The sequence below is a fragment of the Hemitrygon akajei genome, chromosome 17 (genome assembly GCF_048418815.1).
Source record: "Hemitrygon akajei chromosome 17, sHemAka1.3, whole genome shotgun sequence".
Lineage (NCBI taxonomy): Eukaryota > Metazoa > Chordata > Chondrichthyes > Myliobatiformes > Dasyatidae > Hemitrygon > Hemitrygon akajei.
The window spans coordinates 36,065,614-36,092,152 of NC_133140.1; the positions used below are offsets into that span (position 1 = coordinate 36,065,614).

Sequence of the window (26,539 nt, forward strand, 5' to 3'; positions counted from 1 at the left end):
AATATTTTCGCTTAGTAATTCATTTGTTAGTATTTTCTAGTTAAAGTTAGAAGTGTTTTAAGTATATTTGTTTTCTGTACTACATCCCGGGATGCTATGACGTCACATTCGGTTTCGCCGCGTCTTGTGGGAAAATACCGGTTTGCGATAAACGGAAAGGTGGGGGCGAGCGCATTAGACCCGCGCGAGAACGCTGCTTTTAAGTTAAAGGCGATCAATAACTTTTCCTGGTAGGCTGCAGTATATATATTTTTTACCAGTCGTTAGGAGATATTGGAATGTTGTTCGTGCACTGTTCAGTAAAAAAGTATACGCAACGTAATTTGTGTGTTACCGATACGTATATATATTTAAAAGTAGCCCTGTTACAGGCACGGTTCGAAAAAAAGCATTTGCAATATGTATTTGTTTATGTTACCATACGGATTTAATTAAAAGTTAAAAAATCCTCACGTGTAATATCTTTCTGTGTAAATATCTCATATTACAACGTGGGACACCTGCGGCTTAAAATCCGGTGCGGCTTGTACAAGTACAAAATTGATTTTCTTTCTAAAATTAGAGCCTGCGGCTTTTAATCAGGTGCGCTCTGTAGTACGGAATCTACGGTAATTGTAAATTTAAATCTCCCCCACATATCAAGAGACCTTCTCTTTCTGTTACCATAATATTAGTGATTTTCTGGAAGAAACTAATATCACTTCCTGGGGGTGCATATATATTCAATAGAGTAACTGAATTCCCATCTATATTCCCCCTTACTAGAATATATCTGCCCTCACCTCCCATTTTGAATACCTTTTCAAAATTTAGCTTGCTTGAGATGAGAATAGCAACTCCTCTCCTATGTCCTGATTTATATGAGAAAAACAAATTAGTGAAGCCCATTCTCTTTAGTTTTCCATGCTCATTATCATTTAAATGGGATTCCTGTAAATGTATACATTTCTCTGACATTAAATTGGACCTTTGAACCTTTGATTCAAGAACAGTTATCAATTTTGAAAACACACCCATTGACAGAAGATACAACAGTCGTGAGCTTATACCACTAGACTCATGGTCAGCTTCTATCCCAGTGTTAGAAAATTATTGAACTGTTCTCCAGTAAAATAAGATGGATTTAAAACCCCACAACCTACCCTGATAGGACCTTGCAACCTTATTGTCTATCTGCACTGCACTCTAATTGTCTTACCTTGTGCTACCTTAATGCACTATTATAATGAACGGATGTGCATGAACAGTGTGCACATTTTTCACTGTACCTCCATAGACCTGACAATAATAAGCTAACAAACTAACAGAAGTTATAGAAACTTATATTGCTGAAATCCAAGATTAACAACTATTTATTTACAGATTTACAGGTACTGTTTTCCCAAGTGAACCTGAAATTTGCAGTACTACTCTGTTAATGTTCAAATTCTTCTTCCAACTCAATAGTAGAATAAAACTGTATTTTGTTTATGCCGAATCTCCAAAAGTGCATTACAGCAAATGAATGATTCGTGCATTCATGGATGCAAACAAAGCAGTCATTTTGCACAAAGAATAATGCAAAAAGGCAAATGACCAGATGCATTATCAGTTAAAAATCAACATGGAAGCCAGAACAACGGGAAACTGTTCTAGCCAACAGTTTCACATAGCCATCTTTTGCTTAACTGTAGTAACAAGAACAGGCAACCTTAATCTCATCAAATGCTATTGAAGCAATTGTATCACAAAAGCAAATAAGAAACTAAAGGACATAGCCACGTGGCATAAACACAGTAAACTTAAAAGTTATGGTGCCTACTCGACATTTGATGTACAGTTTTAAGTTATAACCAGGGTACAACAGCATACATGAGAAACTTCAGCAGGTCATACAGCATCTGCAGAAGAAAACAAACTGCCAATGTTTCCGATCGGAACCCTGCAACAGGATGTTTATTGCTCTAGATGCAGGAACAACTGAGTTCTTCCACATGTTGTTTGTTGCTCTTCCAGCATCTTCAGTCTCTTACGGCTTCTTAACAAGGGTGATTTCAGAGATTCCAGAGGTTGCACAAACAAAGTTTTAAGACCATAAGACATAGAAGCAAAATTAGACTATTCAACTCAATCGAGTCTGTTCCGGCATTCACACATAGCTGACTTATTTTCAAAGTTCGAAGTACATTTATTACCACCGTATGTACATATACAACATTGAGATTTAACTCCTTACAGGCAGCCACAAAACAAAACCCAACAGAACTTATTAACAAAAAGAGTCAAACACCAAGTGCAGAAAAAAAATCAAGCACACGATAGAAGCTAACAATATTCAGAACCGCAGTTCATGAAATTGAATCCACAGCCACAAAGCTAGTTCATCATTGCAGCCAATTAAAGATCCCAATAATTGCAGACCACAACTTTAATTCAGTGTAGAAACCAACTAAACTTGGCAAGCAGCAAGCTGAACATCGCCCCATCCCTTGCCTCCAGCCCCAACACCCTGACCTTTTCAATCCGGCCCAGTGCTTAAATCAGCCAAACTGCAGCTCATTCCTCGTTCTCCAGCCCTGGCTCCACTGCCTCGACTCAGTTGTGTTGGTTTGAATTGGCTCCAAGCCTGCAGCATCAATACATTGGCTTGCTCCTCACGCTCAGACCTGGGCCCCACCGTCTCAATTCAGCCCATACACACCACATTACAACCACCCTGCACCTTCAAGACTTCAGATCACACTACAAAAAATGCCAGGCAATTCAAAAGCTCGACTCCACAAGGGAAGTTACAGGTTATCAATTGCGATGATTGTTTGAGTAAGCGTGATTAATAAAGTAACAGTGGCTTTGTTTGCTGCCAGCAAGTCATCACTGTGCTTCGCCAGTGCCATCTTAAACCAAGGCCCTCTCAAACCCACTCTCCTGCCCATAACCTCTGAAGCCCTTAATAATCAAGAACCTATCAACCTCCGCTTTAAATATACCCAATGACTCAGCCTCCACTGCAATCTGCGGCAATGTATTCCACAGGTTTATACTCCTCTGGCTAAAGTAATTCCTCATCTCTGTTCTAAAGGGATGGTCTTCTAACTCTGAGGCTGTGCCTTCTGGCCCCAGACTCTCCCAATATTGAAAACATCTTCTCCTTATCCACCCTTCCATATTCAATAGGTTTCAATGAAATTCCTTCTTCATTCTTCTAGACTCTATTAAGTACAGGACCAGAGTCAAACATGCCTCATACATTAAAACTTTTCATTCCCGGGATCATTCTCATAAACTTCCTCCTGACTCTCTTGAATGTGAGCACACCCTTTGTTAGATAAGGGGCCCAAAACTGCTCATTATACCTCAGTATTACATCTTTGCTTTTATATTCTAGTCCTCTGGAAATCAATATTAACATTGCATTGCTTTCCTTACAACCAACAAAACCTATGAATTAACCTTTAAGGAATCCTGCACTAGGACTCTAAAGTCTCTCTGCACCCCTGATTTCTGAATTTACAGAGAAAATGGTCTCCACCTTTATTCCTTCTACTTAGTCATTACACTTCACTACACTGTATTCCACGTGCCAATTCTTTGCTCATTTTCCTAATGTGTCCAAGTTCTCCTGCAGATTCCCTGCTCCAACACTACCTGCCCCTTCACTGATCTTTAATCATCTTATTTCTAGTGATTGCTGTTCTGCCATCATTCCGGCTAGTGACCCCTTCCAATTAATTTTGGCCAGCTCCCCTCTCATGCCTCTATAATTCCCTTTACTCCACTGTAACAATGAAACATGTAACTTTATCTTTTCGCTCTCAAACTGCAGGGCGAATTCTGTCATATTATGATCATAGCCTTCCAAGGTTTCCTTTACCTTAAGGTCCCTAATCAGTCAGTTCATTGCACAACAAAATCCAGAATTGTCTTTTTCGGCACGGACTAGGAGGGCCGGAATGGCCTGTTTCCGTGCTGTGATTGTTATATAGTGGGCTTGATCACAAGCAGGTTGAGAAAGCCATCTCATAAGCAAATTACTTCTCTTGGGATCCAGTACAAACTGATCTACCTGCATACTAAAATCCCCCATGACCATAACCCCGCCATGGATGGTCCCAAGCATGGCTGCGAAAGGAGGTGGGTTGGGCATGGGGCTAGCAACCCCATTCTGTAAAAACGCACACTACAGAAATGCCAAGAGAAGCCTTAAAGACCTCAGCCTTGTGAGAGGAAGGATACATTTGGGGACAACTTGAAAGACTGGCCCATGACAGAGAACTCTGGTGAGCTACTCTCAGAGGCCTATGCCAGCAGGGATGATGGCCTTAACTGAGAAAGTATGACCATTATAATTTTGCCCTTTTGCCCTTGGCCCATTGTAGTTTGTTCTCCACATTCTGACTACTATAGACCTATATACAACTCCCATCAGGGTCTTTTCACACTTGCAGTTTCTTAGCTCTAGCTACTACAATTCTATATCATCTCATCCTATGTCCCTCCTCTCCAAGGATATTATTTCATTTTTTAAAACAGAGTCACACCACCCCCACTGCTCACCTGCCTGTCGTTTTGAAACAATGCGTATCCTTGGATGTTTAGCTCACAACTGTGATCCATTTTCAACCTTGACTTTGATGCCCACAATATCCTATCTACTTATTTATAGCTGTGCTATAAGCTCATATATCTTATTTGGTATACTATGTACCTTTAAATATAAAACTATCAGTCCTGCATTCACCACCATTCTTCACAATTTTGTCTCCACATTACCTGAAGTTAAATTCTTCTCCCTTTCTAAACTTTGTCTTATTGTTCATTCAGGAAACTTCAGTAACCTGTCCTGCACTCTCCTTCCCTTTTAGTTTAACCATACTTTGCCAAGCTCTGACCCCCCCCCCCCCATTTAGTTTAAAGCCCTACTCACAGTCCTAGTTATGTGAATTACTAGGAACCTGGTCCCAGCATGGTACAACAGGTGGAGCCCATTCCATTGAAACAGCTTCCTCCTTCCTCAATACTGGTGCCAATGTCCCACAAATTCAAGCCCACTTCTCCTACACTAATCTTTGAGCTGCACATTTAGCTCATTTAGCCTGTGCCAATTTGCACATGGCCCAGGAAATAACCCAGAGATCATTATCTGTTGGGTTCTGTTTTAATTTGGTCCCTAGCTGCTCAAATTCCCTTTACAGAACCTTTTTCTTTGTACATTCTCGGTACCCATAAGGTACATGGCAACTGCATCTTTCCCTTCCCACTCCAAATTCTTTAGCAGATCAGATTAGATATCCAAATTTGGGCACTGGATAAATAACCCATCTGCAGGATTCTTGGTCCTTGCAACAGAGAATTGTATCTATTCACCTGAATATATTATCCCCAATTATAACTACATTCATTTTTCTCTCCCCTCTTGAATGGCTTCCTGGCTCATGTTTCATCATCCTTCCTATAGCCTCCACTCCCATTCAAACAGGGAGCAAGAATCTCAGATCTGTTAAACAAGCTCAGGACCGATACTCCTCCAGCACTACCTCTTGGATCCTCCAGCTGTCTCACTCACGGTCACACCCTGCTATCCCTGACCACAGACTGAATTTAAAGTAATTAATCTAAAAGCTGTGATGGAAACACAGGTGTCCAGGTAACCCTGTCCCTCCCTGATGCATCACATTATTTGAAGCTCAGAATCCAGATTATCAACTTTGAGCCTAAGTTCTTCAAGTACCCAACACTTGCTGGAGATGTTGTCACCAGGACCACAATGGGGACCAGCAGCCCCCACATCATGTACTAAAACACATTACCTAATCCTGCATCCATACTTTAATTAATTGTAATGTGGTGACTTTTTATTTAATTGCTATATAAAAACATTACGTTAGCTACTCTTTTCTCACGGATGCTGCCCAGCCTGCTGAGTTCTTCCAGCGTGTACGTATTCTTCAACAGCCCTGCCTGCTACTCACCTTGCCAAAGCTTCTGATTTCCACTCATACACTGGCCCACTCACACAATGGCCACTCCACTTTTCCCTACCTTCCTTTCACTGACTGAGTTGTCACACACTTAGCCAGTCACATAATTGAAGAACAGCAGCTTGCTCCTCCCTTCTGAAAAAAGGTCAGGGTGACAGAAGGGATGCCAGTCAAATAGAGCTACTTTACGCAAATGGTGTTGCACTCCTCATCCTTTTAAGTGGAGAGAACTCTATACTCCTAACTTGAAGTCAGAAAGTGAGACTGCTAAACTTGGGGATGAAGATCTTCATCCATTCGCTCAGAATCCCACTGTTTGCATCTGGGAAAAGGAAGATAAACCAAGGAGTTACAGCCACAATCATAGTGATTCGATTCAAGGAAGGTGACAAATACAGCTAAAATTAAGTTTGTGACAGGGGAAGTCACTGCCAGAGTCCTTCACAAGCATCTTCTCCCAGTGGCCTAAGAGATGCTTCCTAAATTATAATGTGATGTTTCCATCCGTCTAGGAGGCATAGTGGACATGAATCTCACAACTCTGATCAAGCCTGGATAAACACTATAATGGGATCTGAACCCAAGGTGATACAGGTGAAGACTAAAGTGGTTACTGGTTCAAAAATGTTACTTAATAATACCAATATCAATGATTTTCAAGCCTTTGTGGATGATCGAGGGGAGACCAAATGGGTGGTAATTAATCAAATTGAACTTGCCCTGCATTTGTGAACAAAACATACTGGGCAATTTATTCATACCATCAGAAAGATGCCAGTCTTTAAACCAGGGGTTCCTAGCCTTTTTTATGCCATGGACCCCTACCATTAACTGAGTCCGTGGCCCCAAGTTGAGAACCCCCGTTTTAAACTATGAGGGGTGATTGATAAGTTCGTGGCCTAAGGTAGAAGGAGTCAATTTTAGAAAACCTAGCACATTTATTTTTCCTACATTTACACACTTAGTCCAGCGGTCGTGGAGCATACGGATCCCTTCTTTGTAGAAGTCAGCATCCTGGACCTCCAGAAGTGGTCCACGGCATGGGGTGATTGATAAGTTCATGCCCTAAGGTAGGAGGAGATGAGTATCTTAACTTCAAACTTCCTGCATTTTCATTCAAAGAGTTTACATGCACGTGCATGTAATGAGAGCGGTATAACTCATCTCCTTCTACCCTAGGCCATGAACTTATCAATCACCCCATGTATACTGGAACAGCCTGGCTAGAAACTCATAGTCTGGAGTCCTAGGATATTGTCTAGTCCCATAATATTGTCGTATCCAGTACTGTCAGTCATTTCCTGATATCATGCAAAGCAAGTTAAACAAATGAAGACCGTTTTCTGTGATGATGGGAATCTTGGGTAAATGCTGTTTTATTTACAAGTAAACATGATGAGGAGGATAGAAATTTATCCACTCCATGCAGTTTAGAATACACCTGGTCCTGTCCTTTAGTTTTAGTAGCTTAGTTCCTCATTTTTAGGTAAGCCTGGAGCTACTCAGCAAATCCTTCTATACTCAGTATCATGCCATGCCATGTGGATGCACATTTTTCTCAAAAAGACCGGAAATACTAATATCTATAAACTGAATCCAACTTTTAAGATACACTCAGTGGTCACTCCTGTACCTAATGAAGTGGCCACTGAGTGTCTTTCTGTATGCTTGTGGTCTTCTGCATACCACTGTTGTAACGCATAACTTGAGTTACTGTCGTCTTCCTGTCAGCTTGACCAGCCTTGCCATTCTCCTCTGATCTCTTATTAACAAGGTGTTTTCACCCACAGAACCGCTGCTTACTGGATTTCCTTGTTTATTGCATAATTTTCTGTAAACTCCAGAGACTGTTGTTTGTGAAAATCCCAAGAGATACTCAGTTCACCCTATCTGGCACCAAACATTCTACAGTCAAAGTCACTTAGATTATGTTTCTTCCCCATTCTGATGTTTGGTCTGAACACCAACTGAACCTATTGATCATGTCTGTATGCCTTTATGCATTGATTTGCTGCTGTGATTAATTGATTCGCATTAACAAGAAGGTATATAGGTGTAACTCATAAAATGGCCAATATTTGTTGTATACTAACCAAATGGGCAAAGTTTGAAGTTACATTTCTACATTATACTACAAAATTTTGGTCTCATATCACACTTCTGCAAATACCTTTGAAATCCTGCTTTATCATATTACTTGGCAGTTTCTGTAAGTGTCATTTTAGTCAAGAACAGATGTGCAGTTTTTAAAATATCTGTTCAGGTCCACTTAGCTAAAATCACTAATTGCAAAACACCTACTGCTCCTGCCTAGTCCCCTTTAAGTGATATCAATCTAAATTTAAGTCCAGTGTTTTTACCAAAATGTCTAAAATCTAGCACACTATACCAAACTTCACCATTACATTTTATCCCTTCCTCATCAGTACAACCTTGGATTAGCAATCCATTCATCCAAATTAAAAGTGTACTGTTAACACAAGCAGAAATATAATCAGATACAAATTATTTTTTCCTCAATGGAAAATAAATAGCACTAAATGTAGTTATATATCATTAAGATGGTTTAAAGCTCCACATATTTCAAATATATTTAAGGATCACTGCATGTAAACAAATGCCAGAACAATATTCCAAAAGCAAAGAAATATTACCAGCTAGTTTTTGAATCACAAATTTAAAGAACCTTTCCCCCCAACTGTTAAACTCTTCAATAGGAATACTGTGTTTATAGCCATGTTAACTCCAAAACAAGAACACAAAATAGCTCCATTTAAAACATCAAGTGATATAACTACTTCTTAGTAATGTAATAAAATATTAGCCAAGATTAATGCTCAAGCTGAAATTTGTATCTGCATATTTTAACACTTACTGGTAATGTTAACATTTACAAGAACCTAACAACAAAACACTATGTTGCTGAAATTTCCAATTCACTCATCTAAAGTATCTGAACATTTCAGGAAAAATTCACATCAATACAGTGAGCCTCAAGCATCTACAGTTTTACTGAAACATCAACTCAACTAAACTCACTAATGTTTTGTTAATCCTTTCAAAAGTCATTGTTTCCATTAGTACAAACTTCTCACATATTCTAACGCAATTTTGGTGGACGCCAGACTTCTGAAAGAAAAACAGAAAATAAGAGATACACAGGCCAGAAAGCCTACAAGAGAAAGGGAAAGGAATTTAATATTGCAGATCAATTATCCTTCATGACTTTATAAAAAAAACTTGTGTCCTATGTTGCAAGAGAGGAAGGGTTGGAGGGAACTAAGATGTCTTACAATAAAGGTGAAGACCAAGATTGTCCAGATGGCAACTACTTTCAAGGTCATATTAATAAAAATGAGGGCAATTGGAAAGAAACAATGTCCATCTAGAATTGTAAAGTGCAGAACAAAGCAGTTTTTGGAATTTGAAATAAAAGAAATCAGTAGAGCAGGTAGTAGAGTTCACAAAATATTACCTGAACTTAACAGTAGGAAAGGGTCGTTAGCTGAAATTATTGAATTCTATATGGAATCCTATATGGCTACAATATACCTCGACCCAAAGACGAGGTATGGTTCCTATGTTGAACTTCATTGGAAGTGAACAAAGAACCAAAAATCAGAGGTTAGAGTTAGTGACAGGTACCTGGAATCTCTGGGTCAACCCTGCAGATTAAATATAGGTGTTCTGCAAAGAAGTCACCCAATGTGTATTGGTCTGCTTTTTCAAATGTGTCTTTCTTCCCCACCCTCCCAGTGGTCAGAAATTATTTGGGTGCACTTCCTGTCACCTGCAACTAAAATCCCAAATTATAACTTTACTTTAGCAACAAGAATACCTCAGCTCACACTAAATCTTTTACCCTCACGTTATGAAAAGCAAACTGCAAGTTCCCACTATCAGCCATTCTTAGTCTGAAACTACCAGAAGAAATTAGCAACTCTAACCAAAAGGTTATTTAAAAACTACAATCATTGCTTAATCCACGTCTTAGATGAGCCATCTCCAAATCAATCTTATCAGCTGCCATCCATAGAACAGACTACACAATAATACAATTTCTTCTCACTGAAAGAGATTTAAAGAGTGACAAAAATACATTTCTTTCAGCTTTCATGCAAGCTGACAGTGCATTTGAATTCCCATATAATAGGAATTAATTTGTATTCCAGATAAAGTGACAGGTTGTGAATGTCAATAAAATAAACCTCCCAACTACCACCACATAAACCATGCACAAACATAATAGCATTTCGTGCAGTTCTACAGAATTGCAAATCATGAACTGCTAACTGAATTACATCAAGTGAACAAAGGAAGGCTCTCTTAAAGTGTATATCCCAGCTTTTGGTCCCAGGCATTGCATTCCAAATGGCTGATGAATTAATCAGAATACTCAGTTGTCGATTTTTTTCTTCCCAGCACATACAAGTCATCACACCACATATCAATTCAGCCAACTCCAGAAATGTGTAAGCACATGATAAATTTACAATTAACGTTAGATTTAAAAATGAAGTGAGAGATCTGCTATTCTGAGCTTATAACACTATCAGATTCAGATGGTTAAGAATGTAGGTTTAATGCCCTTAAACTGGTCTCAAGTATCTAGACTGAAGCTTCAATGAAGTGCAAAGGAATGCTATACTTGGGAGGTGCCATTTTCTGTACAAACTGTACCCTGAATAATTTGAAAGGAATGGTAAGAGTCAAAAAGGGCCTGAAATACATAACCATTTCATCATAAATCCAATACTATTATACTTGCATCAATATTCCCTCAAATGGGCACAAAATATTCCACATTACTTTGGTGTATTATCCTGCCATTCTGCCAACTTTCTCCCTCAAATATTAAAAGAATTGATTAGCTGGTCAGTAACATACTGCTTGACTGAGTGACCAGCTGCCATGCTTTCTACATTACTATCATTGCATCTGAGGGTACAGCAATTAGGGATGTTTGGAAAGACAATGACACTGTACAAAGATGTTTTTTGTGGTTCCAATGATTATAGAGCCACTTCATATTCTGATAGCAATACCAAACAGGGTCATAGATCCAGTCAATTTTTTACCCCAGCAAAGCAGAATGTTTTGCTGTCCACTGCCCCTTAAGGTCAAAGCAAATGTGTCCAGTTGCTCAGCCATTTTGTTAGTACGAATACAGGCTGATTATGAATTAGTTGATTTCAGATAGGAATTCAAAAAGTGGCTTCCAATCACCTAGCACTGATCACACAATCACGTTCTGTCCTAATAGGCTTCTTGATAAAAAGAATCAACTGCAACAGTTTTCAAGCTGTTAACTTGAGGATGTGATGAGTGACAATATAATTGGATCAATTATAAATAATGGGTTACAACTAAAATGTACACAGCCATTTTGTCTTACATATTATAAGGTCTTTGCTTTTCATATACTTTTTAAAAAAACTGATATCTACTACTTATTAATGCTAACACTGCAAAAGCTGTTTGATACGTTTCCCATTTATATTTAGTCCTTCAATGTTTCCAGTTATAATTATATGGATAAAGTTCAGGTTGTTAAGCCAGTTATACAAAGCACCAACAACAGACTATTTACTGTACATGCCTTAAAAAGTTGGAAAATGCTGGTCACAAGCAAATTGCACAGGTACCTACAATATGCTGTCTCTTTTCAACCTTCCATCCAAAACTATCTCTATTCACAAAATAATTATGCAACTGACTCAATACTTCATCTGCTTTAAAGGTTTTTGAAGCACAACAAATTAAGTTGATCTGAGCCAAATATGCTTATTTAATCGAGACAATAGCTGCACTTGTGTGGCCATTAGATACTACACCACACTTAGAGCGAAGTTTTTAAATAGCGTCAGTTGCGTGTGTTTCAAAGTATGTTTATTATCAGTGTGTGTGTGTGTGTGTGCGTGTGTGTGTGCGTGCGTGTGTGCGTGTATAAAATCTTGAGATACATTTCCTTACGGGCAGCCACAAAATAAAGAATCCCAATAGAACCCATTAAAAACAAGACCGTCAAACACCCAATGTTCAGGAAAAAAGCCTACATCATGCGAACAATAAAAGTAAGCAAATAGCATTCAGAACTGAAGCTCATGAAAGTGAGTTCACAACCATGAAGCCAGTTCACTACTACATCTGATCCAGGAGCCTGTTGTTGCAGGCCACGCCTCAGTTCAGTGCAGAGATGGGTAAACCTCATAAGCAGCAAGCTGTAACACTGGCCTGTCTCTCCCTTCCAGCCCCAATGTCCTGACCTTTACAATCTGGCCCGGCATATAATTTAGCCAAACAGTGGGTCAGTTCTTGCTGTCGGAACCAGGTCCCACTGCTTCGATACACTCTTGGGCCTGGGACCTGCTGCCTTGAACCTTTCCAATCTAGACCAATGCTTAAACCAGTCAAACATTGGCTTGTTCTTCAATCTCAGGCCCCACCATCTCAACCCTGCATCGCCTCTGTTCCACTGCCTCCAAATCCACTCCAGCAATGGCCACACAATGGCCTGTTCTCTGCTCTCAGGCCCAGGCTCCGCCACCTTGATTCGGCCCCTACAAGCTACAACTTTCCAAGACTAAACTTTGCACCATAAAAAGGCCAGGTCATACAAGTGGTTCAAAAGCTGAACTCCGAAGGGAAGTTGCCAACTATTCAATTCAAAAAGAACCAATTTTTTGTCACTGACAGTTGGCAATAAATAATCAGAAAGACAATTCATAACACTTTCCTACTGCGGCTTCAAGCATTGAAACTTGGAGAAGCCAGAAACAGCTAGGAGTGAAAATGAAACAATTTCACCACTTCAACAATTTAGGCACTATGAAGAATTTTAAGATATTAGCAATCATTTTGAATATTACAATAAAAATGAAGATTTAGATGATGCAATTGTCAAAAGCATTGTATGAAGGCAGTCCATTAACTGAACTAAGGGTTTGCACTGATTGTGTTCACCTATAGTCAATCAAAAGAACAGAGCAGCATACACTGGATAAATTCCTCCATGAACAACAGTTAGGCACTAATACAGCTATATAGTACTGTGGTTGCATTGGTAGTGTTCTAATTTGTTCTGCATTCCATTTAAGGGTGCCACATTAGTGTACCATTTAGTGCGTTGGCATTACTGCTTGGGGTGGAATTCTGACTTCACTCCTGGTGTCCTCTATAAGGAGTTTGTCTGCCTTCCTCATGGAATGCATGCGATTCCTCCGGCTACTCTAGTTTCCTCACACAGTCCAAAGACGTACCAGTTAGTAGGCTAATTGGTCTTTGAAAATTTTCCCATGATTAGGCTCAAGTTAAATTGGGGGTTGCTGGCTGCATGGCTTGAAGGGCATATTCCACAACATAGTTTGTTACTCAGTTAAACGGTAGTTAGTTTTTATAATACCCTTTTAACAATTTCCATTAAACTTTGGCCAATTGGGGCAGCGGACTAATTGGGCCAAAATGTACTGGTCCCAATGTGTCCCAATTACCTGGAATCCACTGTATTTTCATGTCATAATTCTATGAGTGTAATCCCATGAAGATCTATATTATTTTATTGCATTGTTATGGCAAACATTTCTACTACTGAGAATGAAATTTCAGCATGGAACTCCTAAAATTCAGACAGGAAAACTGCCAATAATTATAACCATTTATATCCATTTTAAATTGATTAAAATCAGACTTGGAAATTACATGGATGCAACTTTATCAAAATGTGCATAGTATTTCCAATTGTATCCAAGAAAGTTGTAAGTATTACCTGAGAGTAAGTAGAAGCAAAATTTTCACACTGGTTAGAAATAATTAAAATTATTATCTTTAAAAAAAAATCAATAAGAAAGCACTACATGCCTGGAAAGTCTCCTCATATTCCATGAAATATTGCTGTAGTAAATCCTAACAGTTTATTCAAGAGTCACTTCAATGCAATTTAACATAATCCCATGTATCTAGCAATAAACAGCAATCATACAAATAAGCAATATATATATATGGAATATGATTATTCTTGTTGCAATGGTAGGTTGGCACAAGGGTTACAAATCATAATATTTTTATATTCATCACTCTGTTGATATGAATTGTATTTCTATTAAACACAGGCAAACTAAATTTTTAGAGATCAGTTCAACATTTAACAGTAAAGCACACCATGAACATGCTGACATTGTCCACAAGTGCCACAAACATGCAAAATTGCAAAATTTAATGCTTACTGGGAGATAGGAAAGATAGACTGAGGAAAAAGAGCTTCTCATTTACTAAAAGTTGTGAAGTGCTAGCCTGAAGACCTCATTCGTACACACCCAGGTATTACTAAGAAATTTCAATAAAAATGTTTGTTGAAAGCCTATAACTTGGTCGTCATCTGCCTGAGCAAAAGATGAAATAATAAATGGTTACTAAGTTTGATTTTAGATTCCTGTATTTTCAAATTACATTCAAATCAATTTTTGATCAGCCTTCTATAAACAACTGTCAAAAACCTGTTAGGAAAAGTTAAACCTTTGCAGGAGTTTTACAAAACCAAACATTATGTTTCACAAGGTTTATATCTGACTCCAGAAATCAGATGTACACTGACTGCAAATTATCAAAAGGCAGTATATTACATGAATATAAAACTGACCAGTTGAAAATGAATCTCCACAACCACCACCCCTCCCACTTATTAATTCCCTCAATTTGCCAGGAACGTCAGCTGTGTATACTTTGCGTAGATACAAACATTCAGGGTAGAATGTTAATTTTTAGCATGGCAATCTCACTCAATGCAGGGATTTAAATGAAGTGTAACTAAAAAAAAAAATTCACACAAGTGCATGTTATTAAATAAAGTAATGCACATAAAAAAGTCAGTGCTTTTGCTTTGCACTTTGTTGTGTGAATATGAAAAGGAGGATATTAAATTTTACTAAATCGTTAGTTAGCTCACAGCTACAGAACTGTGTACAATTTATGGATATTCATTAATAAGTGGCTATTACTGGGAAGGAAAAAGTGCTCATTGGAATTATAATAAAAGAAACAAAGTTTATGAAGTAAAACTTGGAACCACAGACTTTTTCCAACCATGGATAAGGTAATAGTTCTGAGGTTTCAAATGACATACGCTATCAAAATGTTTGACCATAAAACAATTCTTTCAACTAATAGAAAGTTAAAACCAGGGACAATACTATTATAATTGATTTGCATTTTGTACTGACTATGAACTTTTACTGGGAGAGTTTGGAACTTGGTTTGAACATAATCTGTTAAATGTACCTTTGGTTACTAGGGAAAATCAAGGAAAATGGGATGATCTCAATTTTTAGAAAACAGGTACAGCTGGATGGCTATTCCTGCTTCTATTTCTTCCATTCTTTTGTAACAAAGATATGGAAGAATACAAAAGAACACAAAGGCTAGTGGAAAGGATTGGTGCAGGTTATGCCACTTAGAAAGGTGAAGATGTCACCAAATATTCTATACAGATTTTGCTCTAAGGTCATCTGCCCAGGTACAGCTATGATCTCAGAAGAAAATGGCACAAAGCTTGACAGCAACTCACATTCAGTATAAAAATAAATTCTCACTATAAAAAGTGACTCAAAAAATCTCCTCAAACTTCAAGGACAATTTTTCTTGGCTCAAAAAAAATGACAGTATTTCAGAAACTCTGTAGGACAAGACCTATCGCCTATACAATCTTCTGGATGATAAAACATCCATTACCTTTACATAAAACATACCATTATGAATTAAGGGACCAAACACAATGTTGCAGGGTTGACATGTAGCAAAAATATTTATCAGTTGTGTGGTAATGATAAAATGACTAAGTGCAGGAAGAAATTAGACAAAATGGAAAAGATGTATGTAATCACCAGAAAGAACAAAGTTTGAAAGAAAACGAAGTTTTAATGAGTCATTTGTGGTGGGTACTTACTCCAATCCAATAATCCCACAGGCTTTAGAACTATCCCTTCTTTTGATAGCCCAGTTAATTTGTTCCCCCTTCCCCCAAAAATTAGCCCATTCTAGGATTTTGCCTTTAGTTACATGCCAATGGTTCAATCAACATTCCACAGTTCATTTTTAAGTTTGTCCACTTTTTCAAAACCGACTTTCATATTTTAAAAGCAGCAAACAAGTCCTGCCATTGGTATTTCAATGAAACAGAGACATGGACTGCAAAAGTCCATACATTAGAACTTGCAAATCTAGAATGAACAACTTCAATACTCAGTCTACTTAAATTAATAAAAATATAGCCATCAAACAGAACCTGATAGCAGATTCATGCTATATTGTATGCATAGTGCAAGTCAATAAACTTTCAGACTTTGTTTCTCTGAAAATTTGTACTTCCAATAAAAACAACTTGCTTTATAATTTTCCCCTTTAACATGATATCTTCTTTGCTAGTCGGCATTACAACAAATGACAATGTGTAAATGCTGCAACATAAATGGTGTTTTTTCAATAGAATATAGAACATATTGAAATCTACAGATCAGTGATAATTTCTGGGATCATAGTTTGTCAAAGGAATGAATCCAAATTCTAAAAAAACAATATTACAAGCTGAAACTGTTGGCTACTGGGAAAGCTCACAAAACAAAGTGATTAAATTTATTTTAAGACAACTAACATTCAGCAACAATAATTTACCAAATAGTTATCTATGGATTTAAGCAAATAGTTTGGATATGGAACACAACTTAGCAATGTTTTCCTATCCCAATATTTAAACAAACTATAAACTAGCTTTTTTATCTTTCTAATTTGGGACAGTTTCTGAAACTGTACATACGTTACTATCGATGCAATGCTCCTCAGACAGGATGAAGAGGTCAATACTCCCCAATGCCATTAGGCTTTATAATTCAACCGCCAGGACTTAAGAACTTTTTAAAAGCTATTATTAATGCTTTTTGAGATAGTGATTTAGATGCATATCATATTTTTTACTGAGTTAAGTATTGTATGTAATTAGTTTTGCTACAACAAGTGTATGGGACATCGGAAAAAAAGTTGAATTTCCCCATGGGGATGAATAAAGTATCTATCTATCTATCTAAACATGTAATGTATATTCTTACAAACTATTTCATCCGAGTCTATACCAGCTCCCAGCACAGCAACCTCATTAGTTCCATTCTCCCCGCTCATACTTCCCTCTGGCCATGCAGCTACTCTCTCTTTCATGCCCACCAACATCCCCTTTTGATTCTTTTGCTATGGAAGGTCAATTTACAGTAGTTAATTAACCTACCAGCTCACATTTGGGATGCGAAAGGAAACCAGGACATAAAAGAACAATCAAGTGAACTTTTTATTATCAGAAACAGTGTGCAATGTACAGGAAAACACTCACACTTACCTTAAGTTGTCCGACTACCATACTCAAAATGCAATTATCAGGTGTGGGTTGATGGTCTTGTGCAGTTACCAGATGCCGTATGGTTCCAAATGGAAGGCTCTGTTTTTTTTTTAAAAAGATTACTGTTTTAGCTGAGAAAACTGTTAAAATGAACACCCTATGTAGATTCTACCTGCATACTAAGGTCAGCAATAAGCTGGGCTTCACTGCTGACCATGATGTAAGTAGCCAATACAGAACCAAGTCGCTAAGTATAAACTTTATTTCTCTACAGATAGAAATTAAACTCTTTACAAAGTTTTTAACTGTTATGGGTTTTAAAAAATAAATTTTAATCAAAAAAACATTTGCTTTCTATGCAAGTTCCATATTCAGCGTTTTACTTTAAACTTAACTGCTCTATCTGCATCCTATTCATGCCAATTTACACATCCTAGGAATCTGTAAATCCGACCATTAAGGAACAACATTTACTTGCCCCATCCTACCATGTCCAAACCATGAAGTAATTTTAAAAGCATACTTACAATAAGTTTTTCCACAATAGCATCTTTACCTTGGTACCGCTGTGCTTCCCAAGAAAGGCAAGAAGACTCAATCTAAAACAAAAACACAATTACTAAACCTGACAGCAGCAGGTTTTAAGAAAACAACAGTTTCTCTTTTAAAGAAAAAAAATGTTTCAGAGACTACAATTAGGTAATCAGGGGCCATATCTTCCAACATTATGTCAGGTTCCCACTGGAAGACCAGACCAATGATCTCATTGCAAAAACACTAACTGGAACAAACATTCAGCAAAATATATCCTTCTTATTTAAATAGTATGATATTTGGGCACCAGTCAATTTAAATACATTCAATATCAACAGCTGAAAAATTCTGGACAGAAAAGTTCAAAATATTTTCAGTCACGCTACAATGACAAGTACACAAATTTTAAAGCTCTTGACAGCCATTACAATTAACCTATACTTCATTCTGCAAATCAGATAAATATCCAAGGCTTTCATGCTTTAATTAGAATGAAAGCAACTCACTCCCAATGCAATGAAACTACAATTTTGAATTAAAAGGCTCTAATGGTATCTTCATCAAAGATCCTGCATATTTTACGAACAGATGAACAGTACTTTTTCTTGGGAGAACACTATGCTTTAGATTAGTGTTAAAAGGAACCCATTTCATTTACACAAACACACAATGGCCTTAAAATAAACCACAAGTATACTTTTCTGTTTTATCTGCCAAAATGCACTTTAAGTTCAGTAACATTTTCTCTTCACAATTCAAGCAAAAATCTCTATGGCTTCCTAGGCAAACTAGATTAGTCTATTAAAATGTTCCAGTTTTAATTTTGATAATTTTATCAATGATTTGCTTGCAATGAGTTATATATAATGCAACATAGTTCATTCATTTTATTGAAAAACTGGCTTTCAACTACTATAAATACTATAACCAATGAAAAGCCAGAGGTCGAGAAACACAACAATTGTAAACTATGAAAAAATTGCCTTAGAAAAATGAATTTTGTGAAACATTGGAATATTTTTGAAAAAAAGCACTCATTGTGAAAGCAAATTTATTTTTTCCAATCATACCCCAGTGAAGAAAACTTACAAACAGTAGACAGAACTAAGTTCATACTTACATATAATGGTGCTAGTGAACCCCTATTTGAATCAAAAATTTTATAGTAATGGTCCACAAAGCTAGTTCCAATCTGCTCCCAAATAGGACTTTCGTTCATTCTGATCAGTCAGCCTCAAGCACTAAACAGATGCAAAGAAAAATATTTCAGCTTAAAATTATTCACTTTGTTGGAGACTTTTAGAACTATTCTAGACATTTTGTTGCTACCATGCTTCTACAATAATAAACAGATCACAGTGACTAGGGAAGCAATCCCAACTGTTTTTTCCCCATTAAACAAACATAGCTTTCCGAACTACTTAATATAAGCAGAGGCATCCAAAATGATCTACACCATGGGATGTCAAAGATCAATTTTTGGCATATTGGCATCAAAATCCAACATTCTATTATAGAACAAATTTAAATTTATATACAGAAAAGCAAAAATTTTCCCTGTCTGAAACAAAAAAAAACACAATAATGACACAACCTTGCAAGAACATTCAAGTGTTATTGACACCTTAATAAAATCAAAAGAGTTATTTAGAAATTTCACCTCTTCATTTACTGTCCTGCCATGGGCATTGCCTAAAGATAAAAACAGCTGCTAAGGAGCTAATGATGGCTTTGTGGCCAAATTTGCAGATTATACAAAGATGGATGAAGGCGCAGGTAGTGTTGAGGAATCAGGAAGCAAGCAGAAGGACTTAGATTAGGAGAATGGGCAAAGAAATGTCAGATGGAATACAGTGTAGGGAAGTGTATGGTCATGCACACTGGTAGAAGGAATAAAAGCACAGGCTATTTTCTAAACAGGGAGAAAATGGAGCAAATTCAGAAATCAGACATGCAAAGGGACTTGGCAGTCCTCGTCCAGGATTCTGTAACAGTGAACTTGCAGGTTGAGTCAATGGTAAGGAAGGCAAATGCAATGTTAGCATTCATTTTGAGAGGACAAGAATATAAAACAAGGATGTGATGCTGAGGCTTTATAAGACATTGGTCAGACTGCACGGAATATTGTGAGCAGTTCTGAGCCCCTCATTGAGAAAAGACATGCTGGATTTGGAGAGGGTTAATGTATGAAAAGCGTTTGGTAACACTGGGCCTATGCTTGCTAGTGTTTAGAAAAATTGGCAGGGGAGAGGAGTGGGGAGAGGGGGAGAGAGAGAACCTCATTGAAACAGTAGATGTGGGGAGGATGCTTCTTATTCTGCAGGAAGTCTAGGACCAGAGGGTACAGCCTCAGAATAGAAGATTGTCCATTTAGAACAGAGATAAGGAATTCCTTTAGCTGGGGATGATGAATCTGGAATTCACTGCCACAAAGGGTGGTGGAGGACAAGCCATTTAAAGTGGAAGCTGATAGGTTCTTGATTAGTAGGAGTTCAAAGGTTACATGGGGTGAAGGCAAGAGAACGGGGAATGATAAATTAGCCATGATGAAACAGTGGAGCAGATTCGATGGGCCAAATTGTCTAATTCTATTCATGTCCAATGGCTATATGGAATAAATTTTCTTCCATTACATACTCAAACACGTGAAAAAGTTCCTAGCAAATCCAAGTTCCAATACTGGTTTTTATATAGCACCTATAAACACTAAAGCATTCCAAGCACTTTTTAGCAATATTATTAAACAATTTTTAAAAATGTCAAAAGCTGTACAAGAAAATCTGCAGATGCTGGAAATTCAAGCCACACAAAATGCTGGAGGAACTCAGCAGGCCAGGCAGCATCAACAGAAAAGAGTAAACAGTTCACACTTCAGGCCAAGACACTTCATCAGGACTGGAAAAAAAGATCAGAAGTCACAGCAAGAAGGTGGGGGGGATGGGAGGAAGAAGTACAAGGTGGTAGGTGACAGGTGAAACCAGGAGAGGGGGAGGGATGAAGTAAAGAGCTAGGAAGTTGACTGGTGAAAGAGATAAAGGGCTGGAGAAGGGGGAATCTGACAGGAGTGGTAGAAGACAAGGGAAGGAGGAGTGAGTGGGGTCAAATGAGAATGGCAAAGAGAAAATCTGCAGATGCTGAAAATTTAAGCAACACACACAAATTGCTGGAAGAACTCAGCAAATTATTTGGAAGATGAAAAGGAATATCAAAAGTGGCAGGCAGAATTCATGTCAATAAGTGAGGTTTTTAATCAAGTAAATTTTATAGGTTCACGCCTTGCGATATGAAAGAGTTGAGAACTTTAAGCATCCCCAACACGTGGCTACAAGAAGCCACCAAAATACATATAAAGACAGTGGTTTAGAACTAAAATAATGTATCATCAGAATTAATGAATGAAGCAAAAATTACATCTCAGTTAGATAAATGGCTTAAGGAAAGATGTGATCATGCAAGTTTGTGATCTCAGAACTTTTAAATAGCAAATAGAACGTTTTGAGCCAAAGATACCGCTTCCACATTCTGATTTCCATCTTATTCTTCCCATTTCTTAGTGCAATTAGATTTATAAGATAAATACCAAGGTTCTCTCAGAATGCAAGGTTATTTTCTTGCGCACTACTGTTCAAAGTCAGCTTGCATCTGCACCCTTGCATACATCTTGCACAAGAGCAGCCAACAGTTAAAACTTTACCTGCCCTAGTCCTGAAAATTACATCTGCAGCATCAGATCCAGCAGCTTAACTTTGGCTGCCAGATTTCCTGCAAGGCACTGATATGTCCATCATTCATGTGGTCCAGTCAAATTTTCAGTGACTTTAACATGATATGTGCTGGAAAATTAATTAGCCAGGAGAAATAACAGCAATTCAAATTTATGGTCTTTTTTAGATTACACAATTCCATTAGAAAAGAATTGGATGATCAAACTTGTACAAGTACCTAGTTGCACAGATGTAAACAGTTTCATAATGTCTGACAATACAATAAGCAATCATACTTAACCAGAGATCCAAATAAAATATTAAGGACTGTGCCCTCGTCTTACTCTTTCTTAAGTCCACAATCAATTCTTCAGTCTTACTGACGTTGTATGCAAGGAGGTTGCTGCAACACTACTCAACCAGCTGATCTATCTCGCTCCTGTATACCTTCGTCATCTAAAATTCTATCAGCAAATACATATGTCATCAGCAAATTTATAGATGGCATTTGAGCTGTGCCTAGCCACACAATGAGGTGGGTACAGAATACTTGGAGATCAGCACCTGATCTTTCTTTGTCTTCAAACTTAGAGGGGCTCGGAAATTGGAAAAGATTGCAATGCCAATATTGCACTTAAATATGATTAACTTAGAAAGGAATATAAGATTCACATAATCTCCTTGCAATTGAAGATTGATTTAATTAAAGTTTGTTAACAATTCTGACAAATAAGCAATATCATGCCCAATATTCGTGAGTTGATTATTGAATGAAGCATTTGAGTCTTCAAAGAATTTTATCAGTTTCAAAAAGGGCAAAAAGGACAGTCTCATTTTGAGAGCTATCTGACTTCTGTGTGGAAACTGTTCAACATTCTCAATACCAAGCTCTCAAAATAGTCGAGAATTGAAAGCTTGGGACTTGATATTGCTTATACTGTGCTAACAGTATTGAATGAGTTGTACAGCAGGTCATTAAGGATTTTTGTGTCAAGATATTGTCTGTGAATTACACAGTAAATGGTAAACACGTTAGGTACAGCTTTTTTCAAAAAAGTAATAATACACTGTAATTGATGATGCCTCATCAGTTGCACAACAGTGTTATCGAGCAGAATGGCCTTCTCTTTGAATCATTTTTTATGAAACTGAAATATTGATTCCCCCCCCCCACCTTGTCTATGTTTCTGGACCCCTGGCAAATAACAACTCTTGAACCATGCTTTCATCTTTTATGAAGCGATCATCACCTAGAAGCAAAGATTTGTTGCATGACAAAGTTGACTCATCCAAATGCTGAACAAATTGTGTTGTCCTAAGTATCTTGCACAATGTGCCTTCCACATACTCAGCTATTCATCTGTTTGTCTTTGAACACTGTTGCTGAACGGAATTACTTTAATTATTTGCTCTGGTGCTTATGCAAAACAATATACAGAACCTCCCTTACTGCTGGCAGGATTAGTTCTTCTCCAGTTGTATGGGGCTTTCCATTTTTAGCAATGAAACATTGTATGAAGCCCACAAACCATCACTGTTCTGTTGTGAAGTGCTGGCAAACATGCTTTCATGAAGTGATTGAAAATAAGCCATTGTAGCGGTGTGCTACACGCAGCGCTGAAATAACGACACGGAGTCGGTGAGCTGCAGTTGCAAAAAGAGATTTATTCAAACTTCGCGGCCTCGCTTTAAAGCCTTCCTGATCCCGCCCTCCCCGGGCGGGAATGCTGCAGGGGGTGCGTATTCACAGTCCCGTCCCGCACGCGGGCTTTTCCCCTTGCTGGTGACGCAGGCTTGGTGCCCTCTTTGGGACCTGCCTCAATGCTGGCCTGCGCCACTTTGTGAGCCGGTTCGAGTGCGCTGGGAAGTGGGTTGCCACATAACCCCCACCCCCCCCCAGAACCGACGATACACTCCCCCAATGTCCACAGTCTGGGTCGGACTCTGTTTGGGAGGTCTGCCTCTGTGCCGTGGTGCCAGAATCTCAACCGGCTGCGCCAAGTCCACATGGGCCAGTTTGAGTCAGTCCACAGTGAAAACTTCCTCTTTCCCCCCTATGTCCAGCACGAATGTGGACCCGTTGTTTCTGATCACCGTAAACGGCCCCTCGTAGGGCCGCTGTAGCAGTGCCCGATGTCCGCCCCGTCATATAAAAACTAACTTACAGTTTTGCAGGTCGGGTTCTGCCCATGCTGCGAAGTGGGTATGGGGGCCAGGTTACGAAGCCTCTCGCGTAGCCTGCCCAGGATTGCTGCGGGTTCTTCCTCTTGCCCCCTTGGAGCTGGTATGAACTCTCCTGGGACGACCAGGGGTGCGCCTTACACCAACTCAGCCGACGAGGCGTGCAGATCTTCTTTGGGCGCCGTGCGGATTCCGAGCAGGACCCAGGGAAGCTCGTCCACCCAGTTAGGCCCTTTGAGGCGGGCCATGAGAGCCGACTTCAGGTGACGGTGGAAACGCTCCACTAATCCGTTCAACTGTGGGCAGTAAGCAGTTGTGTGGTGCAGCTGTGTCCCCAAAAGGCTGGCCGCCATGAACTGCAGTGCCAGAACCAATGGGAAATCCGCCAGGACTCTGGTGAAGTCATTGTCGGACAACGTGATGGAGTCTAGGTGTGGGGCCGGCAACTGGGCTTCACCCAGGGAGAACGTTTGAAAAGTCTCGACGTGGACCAGTTTCTTCCTTGGCAGGTCGACCAGTAGGCTGTGAGCTCGCAAAAAATCCGCTCCCAGGAGCGGTTGGGCTATGGCGGCCAGTGTGAAGTCCCACGTGAACTGGCCGGAGCCGAACTGTAGCCCCCAAACCATCCAGGTGCAGTAAGCGGGCAGCTCGCTCGCGCCGTGAGAGTCCGACAGTCCTTATGAGCAAGGCTTTGAATTCTGTGTATTTGCCGTCCGCTGGGGGCGACTGTATGAACTCCTCAACCTGGGCCGCTGTTTCCTGGTCGAGGGAGCTCACCATGTAGTAGTAACGTGTGGCATCCGAGGTTATCTGCCGAATGTGGAATTGGGCTTCTGCTTGCTGGAACCCATAGGTAAGGTTGCAGCGTCCAAAAGCTTGGCAGTTTTAACGAAACTGCATGAATAGATGCTGCGTCGTTCATCTTCGGCCCAAATATCGTTTGGGCCGTCGGGGTCACCAATTGTAGCAGTGTGCTACATGCAGTGCTGAAATAACTTCACGGAGTCTGTGAGCTGCAGTTGCAAAAAGAGATTTATTCAAACTTCGCGGCCTCGCTTTAAAGCCTTCCTGATCCTGCCCTCCCCGGGCGGGAATGCTGTAGGGGGTGCGTATTCACAGTCCCGTCCCGCGCGCGGGCTTTTCCCCTTACTGGTGACGCAGGCTTGGTGCCCTCTTTGGGACCTGCCTCAATGCTGGCGCGCGCCACTTTGTGAGCCGGTTCGAGTGCGCTGGGAAGTGGGTCGCCACACCATTTTAATTTACTATATGAGTGTATCCTCTTTAAATGGTCAAGGAGCCTGGACAGTTTCATTGCCCCATTTGGGGAAAAAAAACTTTCCCATACAACAGATACATTGGCTGTTGTTGGTTGCTTGGTGCTGACATAAATCCATATTTCAGATACTCCACACTACACTCTACTACTCTTTTTCATTTTGTCTGCTTCTGCTATTTTCGTTATATATTAATGACCACGGTCAATCACTTATTGTCTGTCCAACCTGTTTGTCTGTGCTGCAATCAATAAAGAGAAAAGTAATGACATCATAACAGCTCAGGCAAAACCTGACTCTCTACCTGAAGGTATGTTCAGTAGGGCAGCAATACCTTGGTTGGGCCGTGGGCTAGAGAAATGCAGTCAACACCATTCAAAAGGGCAGATTCTGAATTTTACTCCATTGAATGTCATACCCCAATTCAGAGGAATTGCATAACTGCATGATTAGAGTATGGGAATCATACTAGCTTATACCGCACTATAATAGTGAACAGCAACAAGTGGGCTGGGCTGGAAATAACATGATTTCTTCAGTACAAATTTCTAATGATATACCAAACACAGAAGCATCACATTGATTTTCGACTATAAAGTACTTTGTACAATGTCTAAGAGAACAGTGGGTTAGCAAGAGATGAGGTGATTACATGATCATTCTAATCAATTATGAGGCACCAAAAATCAAATGCTTTTAATTTGCAATTCATTCCTTAAATTAAGCCTGTAATCCCTCAGCTGCCTCCCAAATTACTAAGTGTCCCACTGTCCCCTTTATCTTTATCACCCCATGAAATTTTCACCCTCCTCCCCCAGGAGGCAATATCACCCACTTCTCAGCAGCACAGTCAAAATGGCAGATGAGATCTCAGGTCCAGGACAGAAAGATTTTAAAAGGAGCTTTCACAGGGTCTTGGCTTTTTTCAACAGCAGTCTCAATTCACTAGCAATGGCAAATAAAAATAAGGCAAGGACAAGCGGGATGGCCATTATAGGAGTGGACCAGGATTAGAGGGGGAAGGCTTTGGCTCATCAGACTTCAGTGAGAACAGGCTTCTTTTTCACCGTTCATCTGTTTAGTGCAAAGTTAAGAGTGAAAATGGCTCTGGGAACTGTGTTGTGTTCTTTGTGTGAGATGTGGGATTCTGGGAAGACCTCCAGCCTCCCTGATAACCACTTCTGTACCAGCTGCAGCTCCTCAGACAACACGTGAAGGAACTACAGCTGTAGCTAGATGACCTTTAGCTCATATGCAAAACTTGAGATGATTGACCAGAGCTACAGGGAGGTAGTCACCCCTAGGTTGCAGAAGGCAAGTAAATGAGTCAGGAGGGGGAAGGGAATTAGGCAGCCAGTACAGAGTACCCCTATGACCATTCCCCTTAATAAAATAAATAAAACATTTGGATACTGTTGAAGAGCACAACCTGCTGGGAAGGGGGGGAGGGGAGGTAACTAGGTCTTGGCACTGAGTCTGACACTGACTCAGCAGGGAAGGGGGGGGGGGGGGAGA

At 39.4% G+C, this 26,539-nt stretch overlaps 1 protein-coding gene across 4 annotated transcripts in view; it reads right to left on the reverse strand.

Moving 5' to 3' along the window:
- nutf2 (nuclear transport factor 2) overlaps positions 1 to 26,539 on the reverse strand; it is a 45,880-nt gene that overhangs the window by 9,928 nt on the left and 9,413 nt on the right. For 3 of the 4 annotated variants that reach the window (XM_073069894.1, XM_073069898.1, XM_073069896.1), the window contains exons 2-4: positions 18,986 to 19,106; positions 17,859 to 17,930; positions 17,332 to 17,430 (exon numbers count right to left, since the gene is read on the reverse strand). In XM_073069894.1, the coding sequence (XP_072925995.1) occupies positions 17,332 to 17,430; positions 17,859 to 17,930; positions 18,986 to 19,084 (270 nt within the window). In that variant the 5' untranslated portion in view covers positions 19,085 to 19,106. Of the gene's footprint in view, positions 1 to 17,331; positions 17,431 to 17,858; positions 17,931 to 18,985; positions 19,107 to 21,559; positions 21,689 to 26,539 lie in introns of those variants that run through there. The other variant, XM_073069895.1, reaches the window with a different exon arrangement.